This window comes from Myxine glutinosa, chromosome 3, assembly GCF_964187855.1.
Source record: "Myxine glutinosa chromosome 3, kmMyxGlut1.1, whole genome shotgun sequence".
In the NCBI taxonomy this organism is placed as follows: domain Eukaryota; kingdom Metazoa; phylum Chordata; class Myxini; order Myxiniformes; family Myxinidae; genus Myxine; species Myxine glutinosa.
The window spans coordinates 25854224-25871849 of NC_136263.1; the positions used below are offsets into that span (position 1 = coordinate 25854224).

At 46.8% G+C, this 17626-nt stretch overlaps 1 protein-coding gene across 3 annotated transcripts in view; it reads right to left on the reverse strand.

Annotated features, from left to right (window-relative positions):
• The window catches only part of LOC137423738 (putative aminopeptidase W07G4.4), a 118308-nt gene extending 101248 nt beyond the window's left edge, over window positions 1-17060 (reverse strand). The window contains exons 1-4 of one of the 3 annotated variants that reach the window (XM_078773783.1): window positions 16935-17060; window positions 13760-13798; window positions 11766-11856; window positions 3091-3156 (exon numbers count right to left, since the gene is read on the reverse strand). In XM_078773783.1, coding sequence (XP_078629909.1) covers window positions 3091-3156; window positions 11766-11856; window positions 13760-13797 — 195 coding nt within the window. In that variant the 5' untranslated portion in view covers window position 13798; window positions 16935-17060. Of the gene's footprint in view, window positions 1-3090; window positions 3157-11765; window positions 11857-13759; window positions 13799-16329; window positions 16597-16925 lie in introns of those variants that run through there. The other 2 variants (XM_068111202.2, XM_078773784.1) reach the window with 2 other exon arrangements.
• Window positions 17061-17626: the final 566 nt, after the last annotated feature.

Below are 17626 nucleotides of genomic sequence, written 5' to 3' on the forward strand. Positions count from 1 at the left end.
TATTTATAAGACATGCAATGGATGTAAATGAACGCTTGATTTACTCTGCGCACCTTGCACATCACGTGCAGCGAATTTCACCTCCCTTCGCTTTGTATTTGTTATTTTATCATAAAAAACGCTTCTCTACACCGCCCTTGAGGCTCGATTTGCAAACCATTGTCTACAACTCCAACAGAAGAGACATAATTATTCATTTATGGAAAATGTTTTTTTCAGTTTGTTTTATCCTCAAAGATAGACCGTAGTGATCGAACACACATTCCTGTTAAATGTTTGGCCTTTAAAACCTACCCTAATGAAAGGGGACAGATATCTGAACAAACACAAAAACTGAATAGACGTGTTTAATAAGGTAGATATATGTTGGTTACTTGCGAAAATCGAACATTTTTCAAGTATATTGGTTGGTCTTGTGCATTATTACTTGGCAAATACATTTTTTTGACAAGTATATTGATTGATCACTCTGGTTTGTGTGTTTGTGTGTGCGTGTTTGTTTGTCTGTTCGCTCACTTATACTTGCCTACAGGTCACAATTTTAAACCGATCTTCACGAAACTTCACCAACTGGTAGACTTCGTGGTCTGACAAAATCGTATCTATTTCTGAGGTCAAACGGTCAACATAGGCAAAGGTCAACCACTTTTTTTCATATTTTTAAAATCCTCAATTTTAATCCGATTGGCTTGAAATTTCAATAGGATTGTCATATCAGCTAACTGAATTCAAACACCAACTATTTTTGAGATCAGCATAGGCCAAAAGGTCATCATAGGCCGGATTTATAAAATCCTCAATTTTCATCCGATTGACTTGACATTTTAAGAGGCTTTGCATATCTGGACACTTAATTGAAGCACAAAGTATTTTTGAGGTCAACATCAGCCAAATTTCTAAAATTCTCCATGTTCACCTGATTGACTTGAAATTTTATGAGGACTTGCATATATGGTCAATGAATTCAACCACCAACTATTTTTGAGGTAATCATCGGGCCAACAACTTATTTTAGGGATTTTGCAAGTATCGTGCTATGCACGACATATTTCTTGTTTGTGTGTTTTCAGTGACTTCTGCTTACCTAACCTGTCGTCGCTAACGTGAAACCTGCAATTCAACTCATCTTTTAAACATCATTTTCAGCACTTATACGAAAGAGTGGCAATTTCAAAATGGTTAAAATAATTCTTTCGTTCTTCTTCTTCTCCTCCTCTTAATTTTTATGGGGTGAGGTCCAATGGTACCAAGCTTCTGCCCTGCCTCGACCATGATATTCCCCCACTACCCTCTGTCCTCAGCCAACTCTCTCCGCTCTCCAACAAATCCACCTTACTTATATCACCTTCACACAATCCTCCAATGTCAACTGTGATTTATCTCTTTTCCTCCTACCTTGCTCCTTCAACCTATCCACTGTTTTTGCCATTCTCTCTTTCCCCATCCGCACCAAGTGTCCAGCACATTTCAGCCGGCATTTCAGCAATCTCCCCGTCAAGCTTATCTGTACAACAATGTCCTCCCTCAGTTCATCCATTCTTCTTCTATCCACCCTCTTCACTCCCACAATCCTCCTGACCCAGTTGTTCTCGCAAACCTGCAGCCTCTGTTGTCGTCTCTCCGTCAGTGCCACCGTCTCCAGATCATAAAGGTAGGACAGCATTACACAAGACATCAGAACCTTTCCTTTCAATTTCCTTAACATTTTTCTCTCTGCCATTACTCCTTCCATCCTCCTCCATGCATTCACACCCACTTGAATCCTCCTCCGCAACTCTGCCTCTGACTTACCATCCCCGGTCACTGTTCCACCCAGATACACAAACCTATTTCCTTGTCTGATCTCCTTCCCTCTAACCTGATATTCATTTATTTTCTCTGCTGCCAAACCCATATCACCTCCGTCTTCTCCATGCTCATCTTCAGCCCATGCTTCCCAAATGTTGCATTCCACACCCTCAGCTCAGTACTTCCTGAATCACCCACCTATTCTCCACTACAACAGCCAGATACATGAGTGGGATGAGAGCGCTTACCTGCCACAAAGCGATGTTCACGCTGAACTCCTCCAACATCCCAGGACCAACCAAAACTCTACCCTTCATCCCCTTGTCCATCCCTTCCACCAACCTAACTTCTGCTTCCGGCACTCCCATCCATCTCAGTGTCGCCATCACAATCTCTCTCAGGACGGTGTCGTAGGCCTTCTCCAAGTCAACAAATCCCAATGCTATTTCACCTTGTACCTCCAACCTTTTCTCCACCAGCTGTCTCAGCGTGAACATTCCATCTGTCGTTCCCCAACCCAATCTAAACTCCTGCTGCTCTTCTCAGATCTCCTTCTCCACACTCTTCCTTATCCTCCCATCCAGAACCCTCTGCAGCACCTCCATGACTAACTAAGAAGCGTAATTCCCCTGTACTTCCGCGGATATTGAACATTCCCCTTCCATATCGGCACAATTAACACTGTCCTCCAATCCTCAAGAATTGAACCCTCTCTCATACATACATACATTCAACAACCTCTTCGTCAACCTGACTCCGACTTCTCCCACTGCAATTATTATCTCTGTACACACCTTATCAATGCCTAATGCCCTTCCCTTCTTCATCCTCTTCAATGCCGTCCGCATTTCATCTTCCGTGATCTCCACCAACTCCACTTTCCCCTCCACATAACTCGGTGGGCTGCAGCTCATCCTTTCTTCCTTCCCGGTTCAACAGCTTTTTGAAATATCCTTCCCACACCTTCATTACTGCCCTCCTCTCTGTCACTAGCCTCCCACCTCCATCTTTAATCAGCACCCCACCCCACTTTCATGGCCTTGGTATTCTCATTGCTGTCCCGAGCCAATTTATACATAATCTTCCTCACACCATCAGATTCCAACTTGTTGTACATTTGCTCTTCCAATGGTGTTCCACCACCCATCCACCCTTTCTCCCCCACCAATCACCACCCATCCCTCTCCCTTGCTTTGACTTATGCTCTTTCACTTCACAAAAGCAAGCAAACGATTGCAGCTTGTAAACAAGATGCCCTCTGACACAGTTAATGACGTCATGTCATACTCTTTTCATACTTACCAGCCTCTGTGAAATCAGCTTGGGGCATTGCAGGACGACGATTTCCTCACCACAAGCCGCGTCAAACTGTCAGAGGGAAAACCACAACTCAAGCTCACATGATTGAGCCATACCGAGGACACGAGTAGCACGTGAATCTGTTTTCGAGATGAGGTTGTGATTGCAGTGAATTGGGCCATTTGTACTACATGCATACAGGAGATAAAGCGATCGAATAAAGTGGTTGAAATAAGAAACAATAAATTGCAGGAGAAGATGCAAGGGAAGAAGGAAGACTCCTGTGAAAAGGAAAATCAAAAACAAAAAAGTCATTTGGCCATTTACACCTGTCGTCTCCACATTACATCGCTCAAGTCAATTACTCAACTTGATCGTGAAACTTAAATCCATGATTTTAACTTGCATCATTGTTGAACATATTTATTATTGGGTTCACCTTTGTATACAAGGTATAGGCTCATGGAAGAGCACCATCTGCATGAGAAATGGTTCAGATGGGCCAGGGTTGGCATACCAGTGTTGTTGCTTTGGGGTACCTGTTCCTTGAACATGGGCAGCAGCAACATGGCATCATTTGGTTGCAGTCAGTCGTAATCGATTTGGTGGGCTTTCTGGCAACAATTGCATGTGCTCGTCAGAAGATCTAATCTAACAATGGCAAGGACTACTTAGCCCGTTTTACTTGGGTACTGCGGGGCATCCCAGCCTATTCTCCAATCGTCGCACATAGTGCTCCATTGGAACCGAAGTTTCTCGGGTCAGAGGGTGTCACGGGGTCAGTGTGCATCATCAGTGGCACCTTAAACGCAAGTGCAAGTGTGGAGAAGTGAAGAAGTCCAAACGGTAGGTGATACGATAGCCTCAAATGGCTGGGAGGCATCAGCTAAAATTATGCACAATAGTTGGCTTGAATGGGATGGTGGTACAAATATTTGGTGAGGGACAAAGACACAAGGCAGCTAATCGAGCAACAGGTGAGGGCGAGACTACCGGAAGTAAGCTGTAACACGTGCCCTTTTGTGGTTTGTTTTCAACGTATCCAATCACGTGACTGTTGTCGCGAAGGGTGCACTAACCGGAAGTTACGTAGTTCCACGCTGATCAAGGCAGACTTTTAAAGGGGCACCCTGCATGTTGCTTTGCATGAAGATGCCCTGATAAGAGGAGGGGTAAACATGGCTTACTCATAAATTACCCTGATCGGCATGTCACTGTGACATTCCATACTAGCGGGAAGAAGAATAGAGATACAACCTAGAATATTAGAACCTTACAAGACCTCTAAAGGTCTTGGCCTCTAAAGGTTTTTTTGAAATACCAACTTCATTCCAGGAAGTCCTATCAGTGTCCACTGTCCATGTGGTTTTTTTTTTACCCCCCGCCCCCCTTCCCATGCCACCTCCCCCCAAGCCCTCTCCCTCCCACAGATCTCCCCATGTCCCTGCTCTCAAATGTTGTGTTTGTGTGCTTCCCCTTCTCTCCCCATCTTGTGTACCACTACCATTATTATATACTTTGCGTGTCTGTTTGATTTTTTTTGTGTGATAAATGTTAGCTCTTTCACGAGCCTCGATCCTGCATAAAAAAAAATAATAATAATAAATAAATAAATAAAGACTGCGTTGGAAATCAAAGACCGGAAAGGGACACTGCTCCAACGGCACATGAGCTCGATAGACCATGTTGATATTGCTGCTCTTTAAGAATCACATTTTGCAGAGCAAGGCATGCTTCGGGATAGAAGCCACAAATTTTACCGGATTGGTCAGGCTTCAGGTGAACCAAAGTAGTACGGTGTTGTTTTTTGTCATTGTCAACAGCTGCTTTCTCTACCAAAAGGAATATCCGATTGGCTCCTGTCTCTACGACTACCAATCGGAAAGAAACGTTTTGCCACACTGATTAGTGCTTATACTCCCACAATGACTGCATCTGAGACCAAACAACAAGAATTATTTATTTGCAAAAGAACTCTTATAAATGTTGACATTCAAATAGAATAGGAGACAAACATTGCAGTCCACCGTGCGATGTTTCAAGAAGAAGAAGAAGCGGTAGAGGAACAGTGGGAAAAACCCTACTATGCCCTAAAACCCTAAAACCCTAAAAACCCTACTGAAACTTTGCGTTTCCAAAAAAGAAAGAGGCAGATTGCACGAAAAAAATTACAAATCAAGAGAGATAGCTCTGAACTGGAATTTTGTGAGATCTCATCTTGAATACTGGGTACACCTTTGGTCAATGCGCATGAGGAAGGACAGAGCTGCCATAGACCAATCCCATGCCTTGCTCGACTAAGCTATGAGTCGAGACTGAATGAGCCAGTACTTCATGCATTAGTAAGGAGGTGATTACGAGGGGATCTGATGGAGATGTTTAAGATAATGAAAGGTAAAGGTAAAATAAGAGCGGATACGTTTTACAACAAGAATGGACAGCGAGGGGCCGCAGATCGAGTGTTATGACGGTTGTAACTAGTAAGGTAGGTGTCTTTCATTCAGAGTGGTAAATGCATGGAATGGTATACCTGCCAGGGTAGTGGTAGTTGAGTCAGTGGATTTAAAAAAAAAAAGTTGGATGGCTATTTGGATTAAAATTGTAGCGATGGAGGAATACTAGATGGTGACATGATTGTGACGGGTCTCATCCTACGTTGAAGTTTGTTGTATACTTTGTGCGGGTTGTCAACAGGTCATGGGACACTGGCGATTGGTTATAGCAAGGCGCGGTGCACTGTGAATGGCTCTTCGCAATTGACGTCAACACACCCTTACTCATACAGCCTGGTGTTGGCTTAGCAGTTAGGGTGCAGGCTTGGGATCCCAGGATCCTGGGTTCAAATCCCGGTCAATCGCTCAATTAACGCCAGGGGGGTTGACTCAGCCTGTCATCCTTCTGAGGTCGGAAAATTGAGTACCAGTTCACTGGTAATTCCTTGTGTGTCGCAAGAGGTGACTAACAGGGTTGGCGGCAGGAAGGGCATCCGGCCGTAAAACATTGCTTCAAAAAGGGGACCACGGTGCCCGATAAAGGCCAACCCCTGCTCTGCGGGGAAAAATGGCCTCTAAAGGTGGTATATATAAAGGTGGTATGCACCCTTACTCATACCTATTTCCCATTCTTAAAATAAAATAAAATAAATAGCCCTCAGTGTGCTGATGGTCATCTCTTCAGGTTGTCCTTCAAACCTTTGGTGATTTGGAGGAATCCCTCTGGGAGCACACTGATCCCCTGGGAGGCCTGTTGATCACAACGATCACAGGATCACACAGGATCACGGGATCACAGGAGGGATCACAACGATCACAACAGGATAATCAAAGCCTGAGGGATTGTGCGGGGCATCGAGTAGAAGAGCTGTATCGGATTTCAAAGAAATCAGTTGGTAAATAAGGAACAAGTAGGGATCCAAAGTTTCAGGGGCTAACCCACCCCACTTTCCCCCCTACCCCTCCCTGGGAAACCACAAAACCCCAAGTTCGAAAAATATAAAATTGAAGCCAAAGTGATTGTGCGAGCTACTATCTTGTGTTCATGTGTCAAGTTTCAGAACAATCAACCAGGTGTTAAGGGAGGAGTAGCAAAAATAGCAAAAACTTACCGGACAGACAGGCAGACACACATCCGGACATCACGACCATTTTATAAGTTAATCTCTTCGAGAATTGAGATGAGATCACCTACAAATTAGAGGTACAAAAAATAAAAAGTGGGCCTGGGCCCACGGGCTTGCCATTTCATCTTACTATAATTCACCAAATGCCCGTCCATCCGTTCGAAGGTACCGCAAAAACGGCTGAACCGATCACAACGATATTTTGGGTGAGTATTCCTGGGACCTCTTGGAGTAAAATAGGCTATATTGTTTTTCCAATTTTCCCCAATTTTCCAAGTTTTCCAATTTTTCAGTTTTTCCAAACACGATGGAATAATATTTACCGATATGAACAGTGATGTGGCTTTTGTTGAAATTCTACGTACCAGGAGAGAGTAGATCGACTCCTGACGAACTCTTCCGATATAAACGTGCGGCTCCGAAGCAACATGGCAGCGTGTGCAAAGCGACTGAGAAACAGGTGTAGCGGCCGCTTCCGTGTTACAGATTCGGCACGCACTCTTCACACATAAACGTGCGACTGAGAAAGACGTGCAGCGGCCGCTTCCCTTTTGCAGAATTCAATCTTTTTTCAAAATTGGCGCCATGTACTGTTTAGATTTTGATGATTTGCGTGTGGTATGATTCAACGGATGTTTATATGAATTGTTTAAAATTTTAAAAGCCTTCAATTTCTGATATTTTGCCTTTTCATTTGGGCGTCCCAATTGAAGCCCCGCCCATAAGGCGGGTACCGTTGCTAGTACTATAAATCTGAAGAGGCCCATCACATGTCTCACCTCGCGTTGTGAAACTGATCAAGCAGTTTGGAACTTGTCTGCACATGTATGCCTGTCGAACCTGTCTGCATGTGTATGCATGTTCTGTCAACCCTCGACTCTGATTCTGCAACTGGTCCTGACGGCATCAGCCCACGGGTCCTAAAATCATGTTCTTCCGCTCTTTCACTCCCTCTTTCTGTTCTCTTCACCCTCTCTTTTGCTCAAGGTCATCTGCCATCTGCTTGGAAATCAGCCAACATCACCGCTTTGCACAAAGAAGGTGCAAAAACAGATCCCAGCAACTACAGACCAATCAGCCTTCTCCCAATTATCAGCAAAGTCATGGAATCCATCATTGCTTCAGATATGAAATCTTTCCTCTTCTCCAATGGCTTGATCACTGATCATCAATTTGGTTTCAGACCTGGTCACTCTACTCTGGACATGCTGCTTCTGCTTTCTCAACAATGGATGGAGGTCCTCAACGCCAAACAGGAAATTAGAGCTGTCTCCCTTGACATTTCACGTGCCTTCGATACGGTCTGGCACCCTGCTCTGCTCACCAAACTCTCCTCCTTTGGTATCCATGGAAATCTCCACACATGGCTGGCGGACTTCCTCTCTGGTCATAGTCAACGTGTGGCCCTCAATGGGTTTCTCTCATCTCCTCTTCCTGTTCAGGCTGGAGTTCCCCAAGGTAGTGTTCTGGGCCCTGTGCTTTTTCTGGTCTTCATCAATGATCTCTCTGACTCTCTTGAAAATCCTCTCTATCTCTTTGCTGACGACTCTACTCTCTGTCGCTCCATTCCTCATCCCTCAGTTCGGCAGTCTGCAGCCTCCTCACTCTCTGCAGACCTGGACAAAATCACAGACTGGGCAAACAAATGGAACATGTCTTTCAATCCTGATAAATCTCACACTCTTACGATGTCTCTCCGAAAAGACCGACTGGACAACCCTCCCATCCACTTTCTGAATAATCCTCTCCAAGAAGTTCTGTCACTCAAGCTTTTGGATCTCACTATTTGCCATGATCTTTCCTGGGAAAACCACATTTCAAATCTGGCCTCCAAAGCCAGTCGCCGACTGGGCATCCTCCGTCGTGCGAAGTCCTTCCTTGGCACACCTGAGCTCCTCACCACATACAAGGCTTTCATCCGCAGCTCTATGGAATACTGCTCTCCCCTCTGGTCTGGAGCTCCTGCCTCACACCTAGCCCGTCTTCACGCTGTTGAAACCAAAGCGTTCAGAATCATTGGAATCTCCCGCGATGAAGCCAACTCCAAGGGCCTTTCACTCACTCACCGCAGGCAGGTTGGTGGTCTTTCCGTCTTCTACCGACTCCTCTCTGGCCTTGCCCCCCCCCCCCCAGCCCTCTCTGGGCTCTGTCCCCAAAATATTCCTACAGGTCGCACAAGATCTGCCTGCAACCCTCTTATGGTTAAACTGCCAAAATCAAGACTTTCTGCTCACCTTCACTCCTTCATTCCTCTTTTCTCCCACCTCTGGAACAAACTCCCTCACTCTCTTCAATCCCACTCCACCCTCCAGGTCTTTAAAACAGCTGTTCACCACCATCTCTTATCCTCCCCCATCCAAAACCTTGATCTTTTCTACCCCCGCTAATTTCGGTCCCCTTGTGTTTTATACCTCTCCCCCCCCCCCCCCTCCCCTTCCCACGCGCCTCCTGCCCCCAAGCCCTCTCCCTCCCACACTTCTCCCTGCTCTCAAATGTTGTGGTTGTGTGCTTCCCCTTCTCTCCCAATCTTGTCTTCCGCTCCCTCTTTTTGTATATTTTGTTTGTCTGGTTGATTTGTTTGTGAAATAAATGTTAGCTCTTTCACGAGCCTCGATTCAGTATACAAAAAAAAAAAAAAAAAAACCTGTCTGGACGTGTATGGCTGTTAAACCTGTCTGCATGTGTATGCCTAATCTAATCATAATAAAATACACAATTTGGTATCTGTCTGTCTGCATGTCTGACTAATTTTTTGACCACAATACATTCGGTCGTTACTTACCCAATCTCATCCAACCTTGACAGGAGGACTGAAGGTCACACAATGGAAGTTGTAGCGACTTTATTTCCACCCTCCTCCCCAAGGTGATTTTCCCCGCCAAAGGGGTTGCATGTTGCGGTGTATATGCATGTTAAGATAGCTTTACCGTGCATTTTTCTAAGGCGGCTATTAATAACAAAAGTAATAACAACACTAATGGCAATAGCATAATATTAATGTTATTACAAAAAAATATCCCCCCCTCCCCAAAGGGCTTTCACGACATGTCATATTGTTCCCTCCCTAAACCCTCGCGGAAGTAAATTTTATTACAGGGAATTCAGAATGTTGAGGAACTGTCTGATCTTTTCGTCACCTGATCTACCACAAGTAATAGTAATGATAATTGGCAATAATAATAAGGATAATAACATGACTCCCCCTGCCGCTCCCATAGTGAGTGGGTGTACTAATATATAAAAGGAGCTCGGTCGTGGTGTGTCTGTTCCTTGTGGGTGTTTGTTACTTGGCAAAATTTTTTATTTTTTTACAAGTATGTTGATCACTCCGGTGTGTGTGTGTGTGTGTGTGTGTGTGTGTGTGTGTGTGTGTGTGTGTGTGTGTGTGTGTGTGTGTGTGTGTGTGTGTGTGTGTGTGTGTGTGTGTGTGTGTGTGTGTGTGTGTGTGTGTGTGTGTGTTTGTCTGTCCGCTCACTTATACTTGCCTACAGGTCACAATTTTAAACCGATCTTCACGAAACTTCACCAAATGGTAGAGTTCGTGGTCTGACAAAATCCTATATATTTTGGGGTCAAAACGTCAAAAGGTCAACATAGACCAAAGGTCAACCACATTTTTTCAAATTTCTAAAATCCTCAATTTTCATCCGATTGACTTGGAATTTGAATAGGATTTACATATCGGCTTACTGAATTCAACCACCAACTATTTTTTTAGATCAGTGTAGGCCAAAAGGTCAACGTAGGCCAAAGGTCAACAACCATTTCAAATTTCTAAAATCCTCAATTTTCATCCGATTGACTTGAAATTCGAATAGGATTTTCACATCAGTGAACTGACTTCAACCACCAACTACTTTTGAGATCAGTATAGGCCAAAAGGTCAACATAGGTCAAAGGTCAACAAAATTTCGAATTTCTAAAATCTTCAATTTTCATCCGATTGACTTGAAATTTGAATGGAATTTACATATCAGTTAACTGAATTCAAATAACAACTATTTTTCAGATCAGCATAGGCCAAAAGGTCAAAATAGGCCAAAGGTCAACCACTTTTTTCAAATTTCTAAAAGCCTCAATTTTCATCCGATTGACTTGAAATTTGAATAGGATTGTCATGTCAGCTAACTGAATTCAACCACCAACTATTTAAGAGGTCAATAGGATACTCTACTGAGGGCCATTCTGCTTTGTTCTCTTTTGCCAAGTGTCGCTCGATGAGTGATTTTTCATTTGTTTGTTTGTTCGACCTGTATGGACACCGACACCGCCAGATGGAAGGAGTTGAAATTTCATGGTTGTACTTGGAATGTGCCTGGGAAGGTTTTCAGCTCTTAAAAAAAAAAAAATGAATAGTCGCAGTGGTTCGGGGACAGCTCACATTCTCTATGTAAAAGTGTACCGTATAGTGCCACCTGGTGGTTGTGGGAGAGGGTATTACAATTCTGCTGTGGAGAAGACTTGCAGTTTTTCACAGAGCATGTAGCATAGTGCAAGTGCTTTACTAATTCCCACCAGAAGGATGGGTATTATGCTCCCATAGGGAGCCGGTATGTCTAGTAGCATCACTCTCGTATCCAGGAGGGGATGGAGGGGCGCTTGCGCACCAGATTTTCGGATTTTCGATGACAAGTTAAATGCTGTGATATGGTATGCAGTTCAGTCACAGAAACAGAGTGGAGGCACCATTCAACTTTCTCTTCACGTGTGAGTCAATTATGTGTGTGTGTTTACAGTATACACCCATGATAAGAGATGTCGCTTCGGCACTATGACTTGGTGCACCCTCCCCTGTCCATCTTGAAATTCATGGATCCGCCCCGGAGTATTGACGTATCACAACTAGATTCTTGAAAATGTGTTTGCATTTTCACTACATGACGCATCACTACATGACTCGTTACACAAATGACAAAGTTGAATGGCCTGCTGAAGCACAAACACCACCGGTGTTAGAAGGTCAAAATTCCATGTTCGACTCAGTCAATTCATCAAATTTATCCATGGGTTGATTTGCAGTCTGATTTCTTAAAATCACGGCAAACAAATTGTTTCTGACCTTTGCATATTCATCAATTGCCGCTTTCAAAACGGTCAGGTCACCGGTCAGCTTTTCAGTTGAATCAGTCACAAGGACAACACCATCAAACCTGCACAGAGTCCATCAGGTAGAGCAATTACACCTGGCATGTTATACCTAAAACTACACACCACCCCTCAAGTGTCATCATCGCTAACTGCCTGCTCCACTCCACTCCCCGACTCCCATCTCTCTCCATGCCGCCCATCCAACCGCCATTATCGTTACCCCTCCCCCCCAAGCTCCACCAATGCCACTCCAACACCCCAGCTCCAACAACGCCTCTCCACCACCCCCAGCTCCAACAACGCCTCTCCACCACCCCCAGCTCCAACGCCTCTCCACCACCCCCAGCTCCAACGCCTCTCCACCACCCCCAGCTCCAACGCCTCTCCACCACCCCCAGCTCCAACAACGCCTCTCCCCCACCCCCAGCTCCAACAACGCCTCTCCACCACCCCCAGCTCCAAAAACGCCTCTCCACCACCCCCAGCTCCAACAACGCCTCTCCACCACCCCCAGCTCCATCAACTGCACCCCTTTCTCCCACCCGTAGATCCAATAACTACAACCCTCTCCCGACCCCCAGCTCCAACAACTCCACCCCTCCCCTGACCGACAGCTCCAACAACTCCACCCCTCCCCTGACCCACAGCTCCAACAACTCCACCCCTCCCCTGACCCACAGCTCCAACAACTCCACCCCACCCCTGACCCACAGCTCCAACAGGTCCAGCCAACCCTTGACCCACAGCTCCAACAACTCCAGCCAACCCCTGACCCACAGCTCCAACAACCCCACCCCTCTCCTGACCCACAGCTCCAACAACCCCATCCCTCCCCTGACCCACAGCTCCAACAACCCCACCCCTCCCCTGACCCACAGCTCCAACAACCCCATCCCTCTCCTGACCCACAGCTCCAACAACCCCATCCCTCCCCTGACCCACAGCTCCAACAACTCCACCGCTCCCCTGACCCACAGCTCCAACAACTCCACCCCTCCCCTGACCCACAGCTCCAACAACTCCACCCCTCCCCTGACCCACAGCTCCAACAACTCCATCCCTCCCCTGACCCACAGCTCCAACAACTCCACCCCTCCCCTGACCCACAGCTCCAACAACTCCACCCCTCCCCTGACCCACAGCTCCAACAACTCCACCCCTCCCCTGACCCACAGCTCCAACAACTCCACCGCTCCCCTGACCCACAGCTCCAACAACTCCACCGCTCCCCTGACCCACAGCTCCAACAACTCCACCGCTCCCCTGACCCACAGCTCCAACAACTCCACCCCTCCCCTGACCCACAGCTCCAACAACTCCACCGCTCCCCTGACCCACAGCTCCAACAACTCCACCGCTCCCCTGACCCACAGCTCCAACAACTCCACCCCTCCCCTGACCCACAGCTCCAACAACTCCACCCCTCCCCTGACCCACAGCTCCAACAACTCCATCCCTCCCCTGACCCACAGCTCCAACAACTCCACCGCTCCCCTGACCCACAGCTCCAACAACTCCACCGCTCCCCTGACCCACAGCTCCAACAACTCCACCGCTCCCCTGACCCACAGCTCCAACAACCCCACCCCTCCCCTGACCCACAGCTCCAACAACTCCACCCCTCCCCTGACCCACAGCTCCAACAACTCCACCGCTCCCCTGACCCACAGCTCCAACAACTCCACCGCTCCCCTGACCCACAGCTCCAACAACTCCACCCCTCCCCTGACCCACAGCTCCAACAACTCCACCCCTCCCCTGACCCACAGCTCCAACAACTCCATCCCTCCCCTGACCCACAGCTCCAACAACTCCACCCCTCCCCTGACCCACAGCTCCAACAACTCCACCCCTCCCCTGACCCACAGCTCCAAAAACTCCACCCCTCCCCTGACCCACAGCTCCATCAACTCCACTGACCTTAATCAACAGAATATATTCGGAATTTAAAAAATGTCTCCTTACCTTTCATCATTACAGCTGCTTGCAGACGTAACTTGCATCCTGCACAAACAATAAAGAGCAAGTCCATCCATTTTGTAAAAAAAAAAAAATACAAAAAAATAAATAAGAAAACCTATATAATAGGTACGCTTGTTCGACTGTCTGTATGAAACATTTCGTTCAACCCATTGGGTGGGAAGCTGGCCTGACTTCACCCACATTTTCAACCTGAAAAATCTTATGGCCACCATGTTGATGCTAAGTGAAACCAAAGACATCTTCGGAGCTATCATATTCACAAACGCCAATGCCTCCTTACAAGTTTTCCCTGCAGTGTAAAATGATCAATGTGACTGTTTTCGTGTTAAAAGGATCATCAAATATCGAAAGGTTGGGGCGAATCGGCATCACAGGCCCTGTGAAGATCACAGTACGTGCAGGTCTCAGCAATCAAGGAAGCAGTGTGTTGTCTATACACTGCCCAAATAACTATGTGGCATTTGCTCAAGGAGGGCTTTTACCGCAGAGGTCCCTGGTGAGGGTGAGGACTTGGGTTGGGAGGATGAGAGTGAAGTTGAGGGTGGGGAATGGGGATGAAGACTTGGGGTATGGAGGCTGAGGACTTGGAGTTAGGGGGGGGGGGTCAGAGAGGACTTGGGGTTAGGGGGGGGTCAGAGAGGACTTGGGGTTGGGGGGGGTGAGAGGACTTGGGGTTAGGGGGGGTCAGAGAGGACTTGGGGTTGGGGGGGGGTCAGAGAGGACTTGGGGTTAGGGGGGGTCAGAGAGGACTTGGGGTTAGGGGGGGTCAGAGAGGACTTGGGGTTAGGGGGGGTCAGAGAGGACTTGGGGTTAGGGGGGGGTCAGAGAGGACTTGGGGTTAGGGGGGGGTCAGAGAGGACTTGGGGTTGGGGGGGGGGTGAGAGGACTTGGGGTTGGGGAGGTAGAGGTTCACGACTTGGGGTTTGTGATGAGAGGGGAGGGGAGAGGGTGGAATTGAGGACTTCAAGCCACATTTTACATTGAGCAGATGTTTCATGGGTCCCTGCTCGTTTATTAAATCGAGTTCAAAAGAGGGCTCAGCAAGTTAACTCGCAATGGGGCCATCCCGTCTGGATTCAAGTTCCAGCACAATTCGAAAAACCATCTTGATGGATGTGGCCACAGCGTTCGTCAACGACGTCAAGCCGGCTGTCCCATCTGCTAGCAATCTTGCAAACGAGCAGGCCATTGTGTGCCGGCACCCAGGCCAAACACTCGACTCACAACTCAATCTAAAGAGATAGTGCATCAGGGCAACGTGACTGCGCCACACGAGGGATGCAACGCACGCAAAATTAAAAAGAAAACAACATCGAGATCTGAAAACCAAACGTTTCCCATCAAAACACTTCAAGGCAAGGGAACCTGAGAAGCTGAACTTAAAGCAAGATGCAAGGGGTGACAATAAAATGCGTATTTAAAAGGTAAAAGGGAACCTGAGAAGCTGAACTTAAAGCAAGATGCAAGGGGTGACAATAAAATGCGTATTTAAAAGGTAAAAGGGAACCTGAGAAGCTGAACTTAAAGCAAGATGCAAGGGGTGACAATAAAATGCGTATTTAAAAGGTCCAGCAAGGACCATTTGTCTCGCACGAGTGAACCTGAGTTGGCACAATTTAGAGTTCAAGTTCCAGTATAGAGATTCTCCCCCTGAACAAGCATACGACTCTTCTCTTGAAGCATACGAGTCAAGTCTTCTCTTGGATGCAACACTAGTCTTCTCTTGGAAGCATACGAGTCGAGTCTTCTCTTGGAAGCATACAAGTCGTCTTCTCTTGGAAGCATACGAGTCGAGTCTTCTCTTGGAAGCATACGAGTCTAGTCTTTTCTTAGAAGCATACGAGGAGTCTTCTTTTGGAAGCATACAAGTCGAGTCACCTTTTGGAAGCATACAAGTCGAGTCTTCTTTTGGAAGTATACAAGTCGAGTCTTCTCTTGGAAGCATACGAGGAGTCTTCTTTTGGAAGCACACAAGTCGAGTCTTCTCTTGGAAGCATACGAGTCTTCTCTTGGAAGCATACGAGTCTTCTCTTGGAAGCATACGAGTCTTCTATTGAAAGCATACGAGTCGAGTCTTCTCTTGGAAGCATACGAGTCGAGTCTTCTCTTGGAAGCATACGAGTCGAGTCTTCTCTTGGAAGCATACAAGTCGAGTCTTCTCTTGGAAGCATACGAGTCGAGTCTTCTCTTGGAAGCATACAAGCCGAGTCTTCTTTTGGAAGCATACAAGTCGAGTCTTCTCTTGGAAGCATACAAGTCGAGTCTTCTCTTGGAAGCATACGAGTCTTCTCTTGGAAGCATACGAGTCAAGTGTTTTCTTGGAAGCATACGAGGAGTCTTCTCTTGGAAGCATACGAGTCAAGTGTTTTCTTGGAAGCATACGAGGAGTCTTCTCTTGGAAGCATACGAGTCTTCGTTGAGCTGATGGTCACGTGTTTTGTTTACGATCCCTGGAATCGGCATGGCCTTTCAGAATGGCCTTCCTTGGCTTGCAAGGTCTTCACACACAACTTACAAAACGCCTATTGCGATCCATCTTAGGCTTTACTGACCCATGGATATTCCTTCTTTCATTCAGAATCCCTGGTGTTGGGCTAGCGGCTAGGGTGCCGGCTTAGGATATCCCTAGGATCCTGGGTTCGAATCCCGGTCTAATCGCTGTAATTAACGCCAGGGGGGTTGACTCAGCCTGCTCATCCTTCCGAGGTCGGCAAATTGAGTACCAGTTCACTGGTAATTCCCTGCTTGTAGTTAAAGGCGGCAAAAAGGATTGGCGTCAGGAAGGGCATCCGGCCGTAAAACATTGCTTCAAAAAGGGGACCGAAAAACAACAACAACCACAGTTCCCGAAAAAGGCCAACCCCGCTTGCGGAAAAATGGCCTCTAAAGGTGGTTTTTTTATTTTATTCAGAATGGTATGCTCTTCCAGATTCATACGCTCCTTTCTGCCTCGATATCATTAGTTTGAAGACGTTACATGTACTAGTTGATCAGATGATTAACACAGCCTGTCGTCAGCAATCCCACAGGGATCACGGACCCCCATACGCCGCTCGTCTCAGGCCGTGAGACACACGCTGCATACCCGCACACACACTCGGTATCCGCACGCACACTCTGTACCCGCAAGTTCGGTATCCGCACGCACACTCGGTACCTGTACACCCGTTCAGTACTTCTGCGTTGTAATGAAAGAAGGCGTGTTTAGGGTTTGGGTGTTTGAAAGAAGGCGGTGTTTCGTTTTTAGGGTGTTTGAAAGAAGGCGGTGTTTCGGGTTTAGGGTGTTTGAAAGAAGGCGGTGTTTCGGGTTTAGGGTGTTTGAAAGAAGGCGGTGTTTCGGGTTTAGGGTGTTTGAAAGAAGGCGGTGTTTCGGGTTTAGGGTGTTTGAAAGAAGGCGGTGTTTCGGGTTTAGGGTGTTTGAAAGAAGGCGGTGTTTCGGGTTTAGGGTGTTTGAAAGAAGGCGGTGTTTTGGGTTTAGGGTGTTTGAAAGAAGGCGGTGTTTCGGGTTTAGGGTGTTTGAAAGAAGGCGGTGTTTCGGGTTTAGGGTGTTTGAAAGAAGGCGGTGTTTCGGGTTTAGGGTGTGTGAAAGAAGGCAGTGTTTCGGGTTTAGGGTGTTTGAAAGAAGGCGGTGTTTCGGGTTTAGGGTGTTTGAAAGAAGGCGGTGTTTCGGGTTTAGGGTGTGTGAAAGAAGGCGGTGTTTCGGGTTTAGTGTGTTTGAAAGAAGGCGGTGTTTCGGGTTTAGGGTGTTTGAAAGAAGGCGGTGTTTCGGGTTTAGGGTGTTTGAAAGAAGGCGGTGTTTCGGATTTAGGGTGTTTGAAAGAAGGCGGTGTTTCGGGTTTAGGGTGTTTG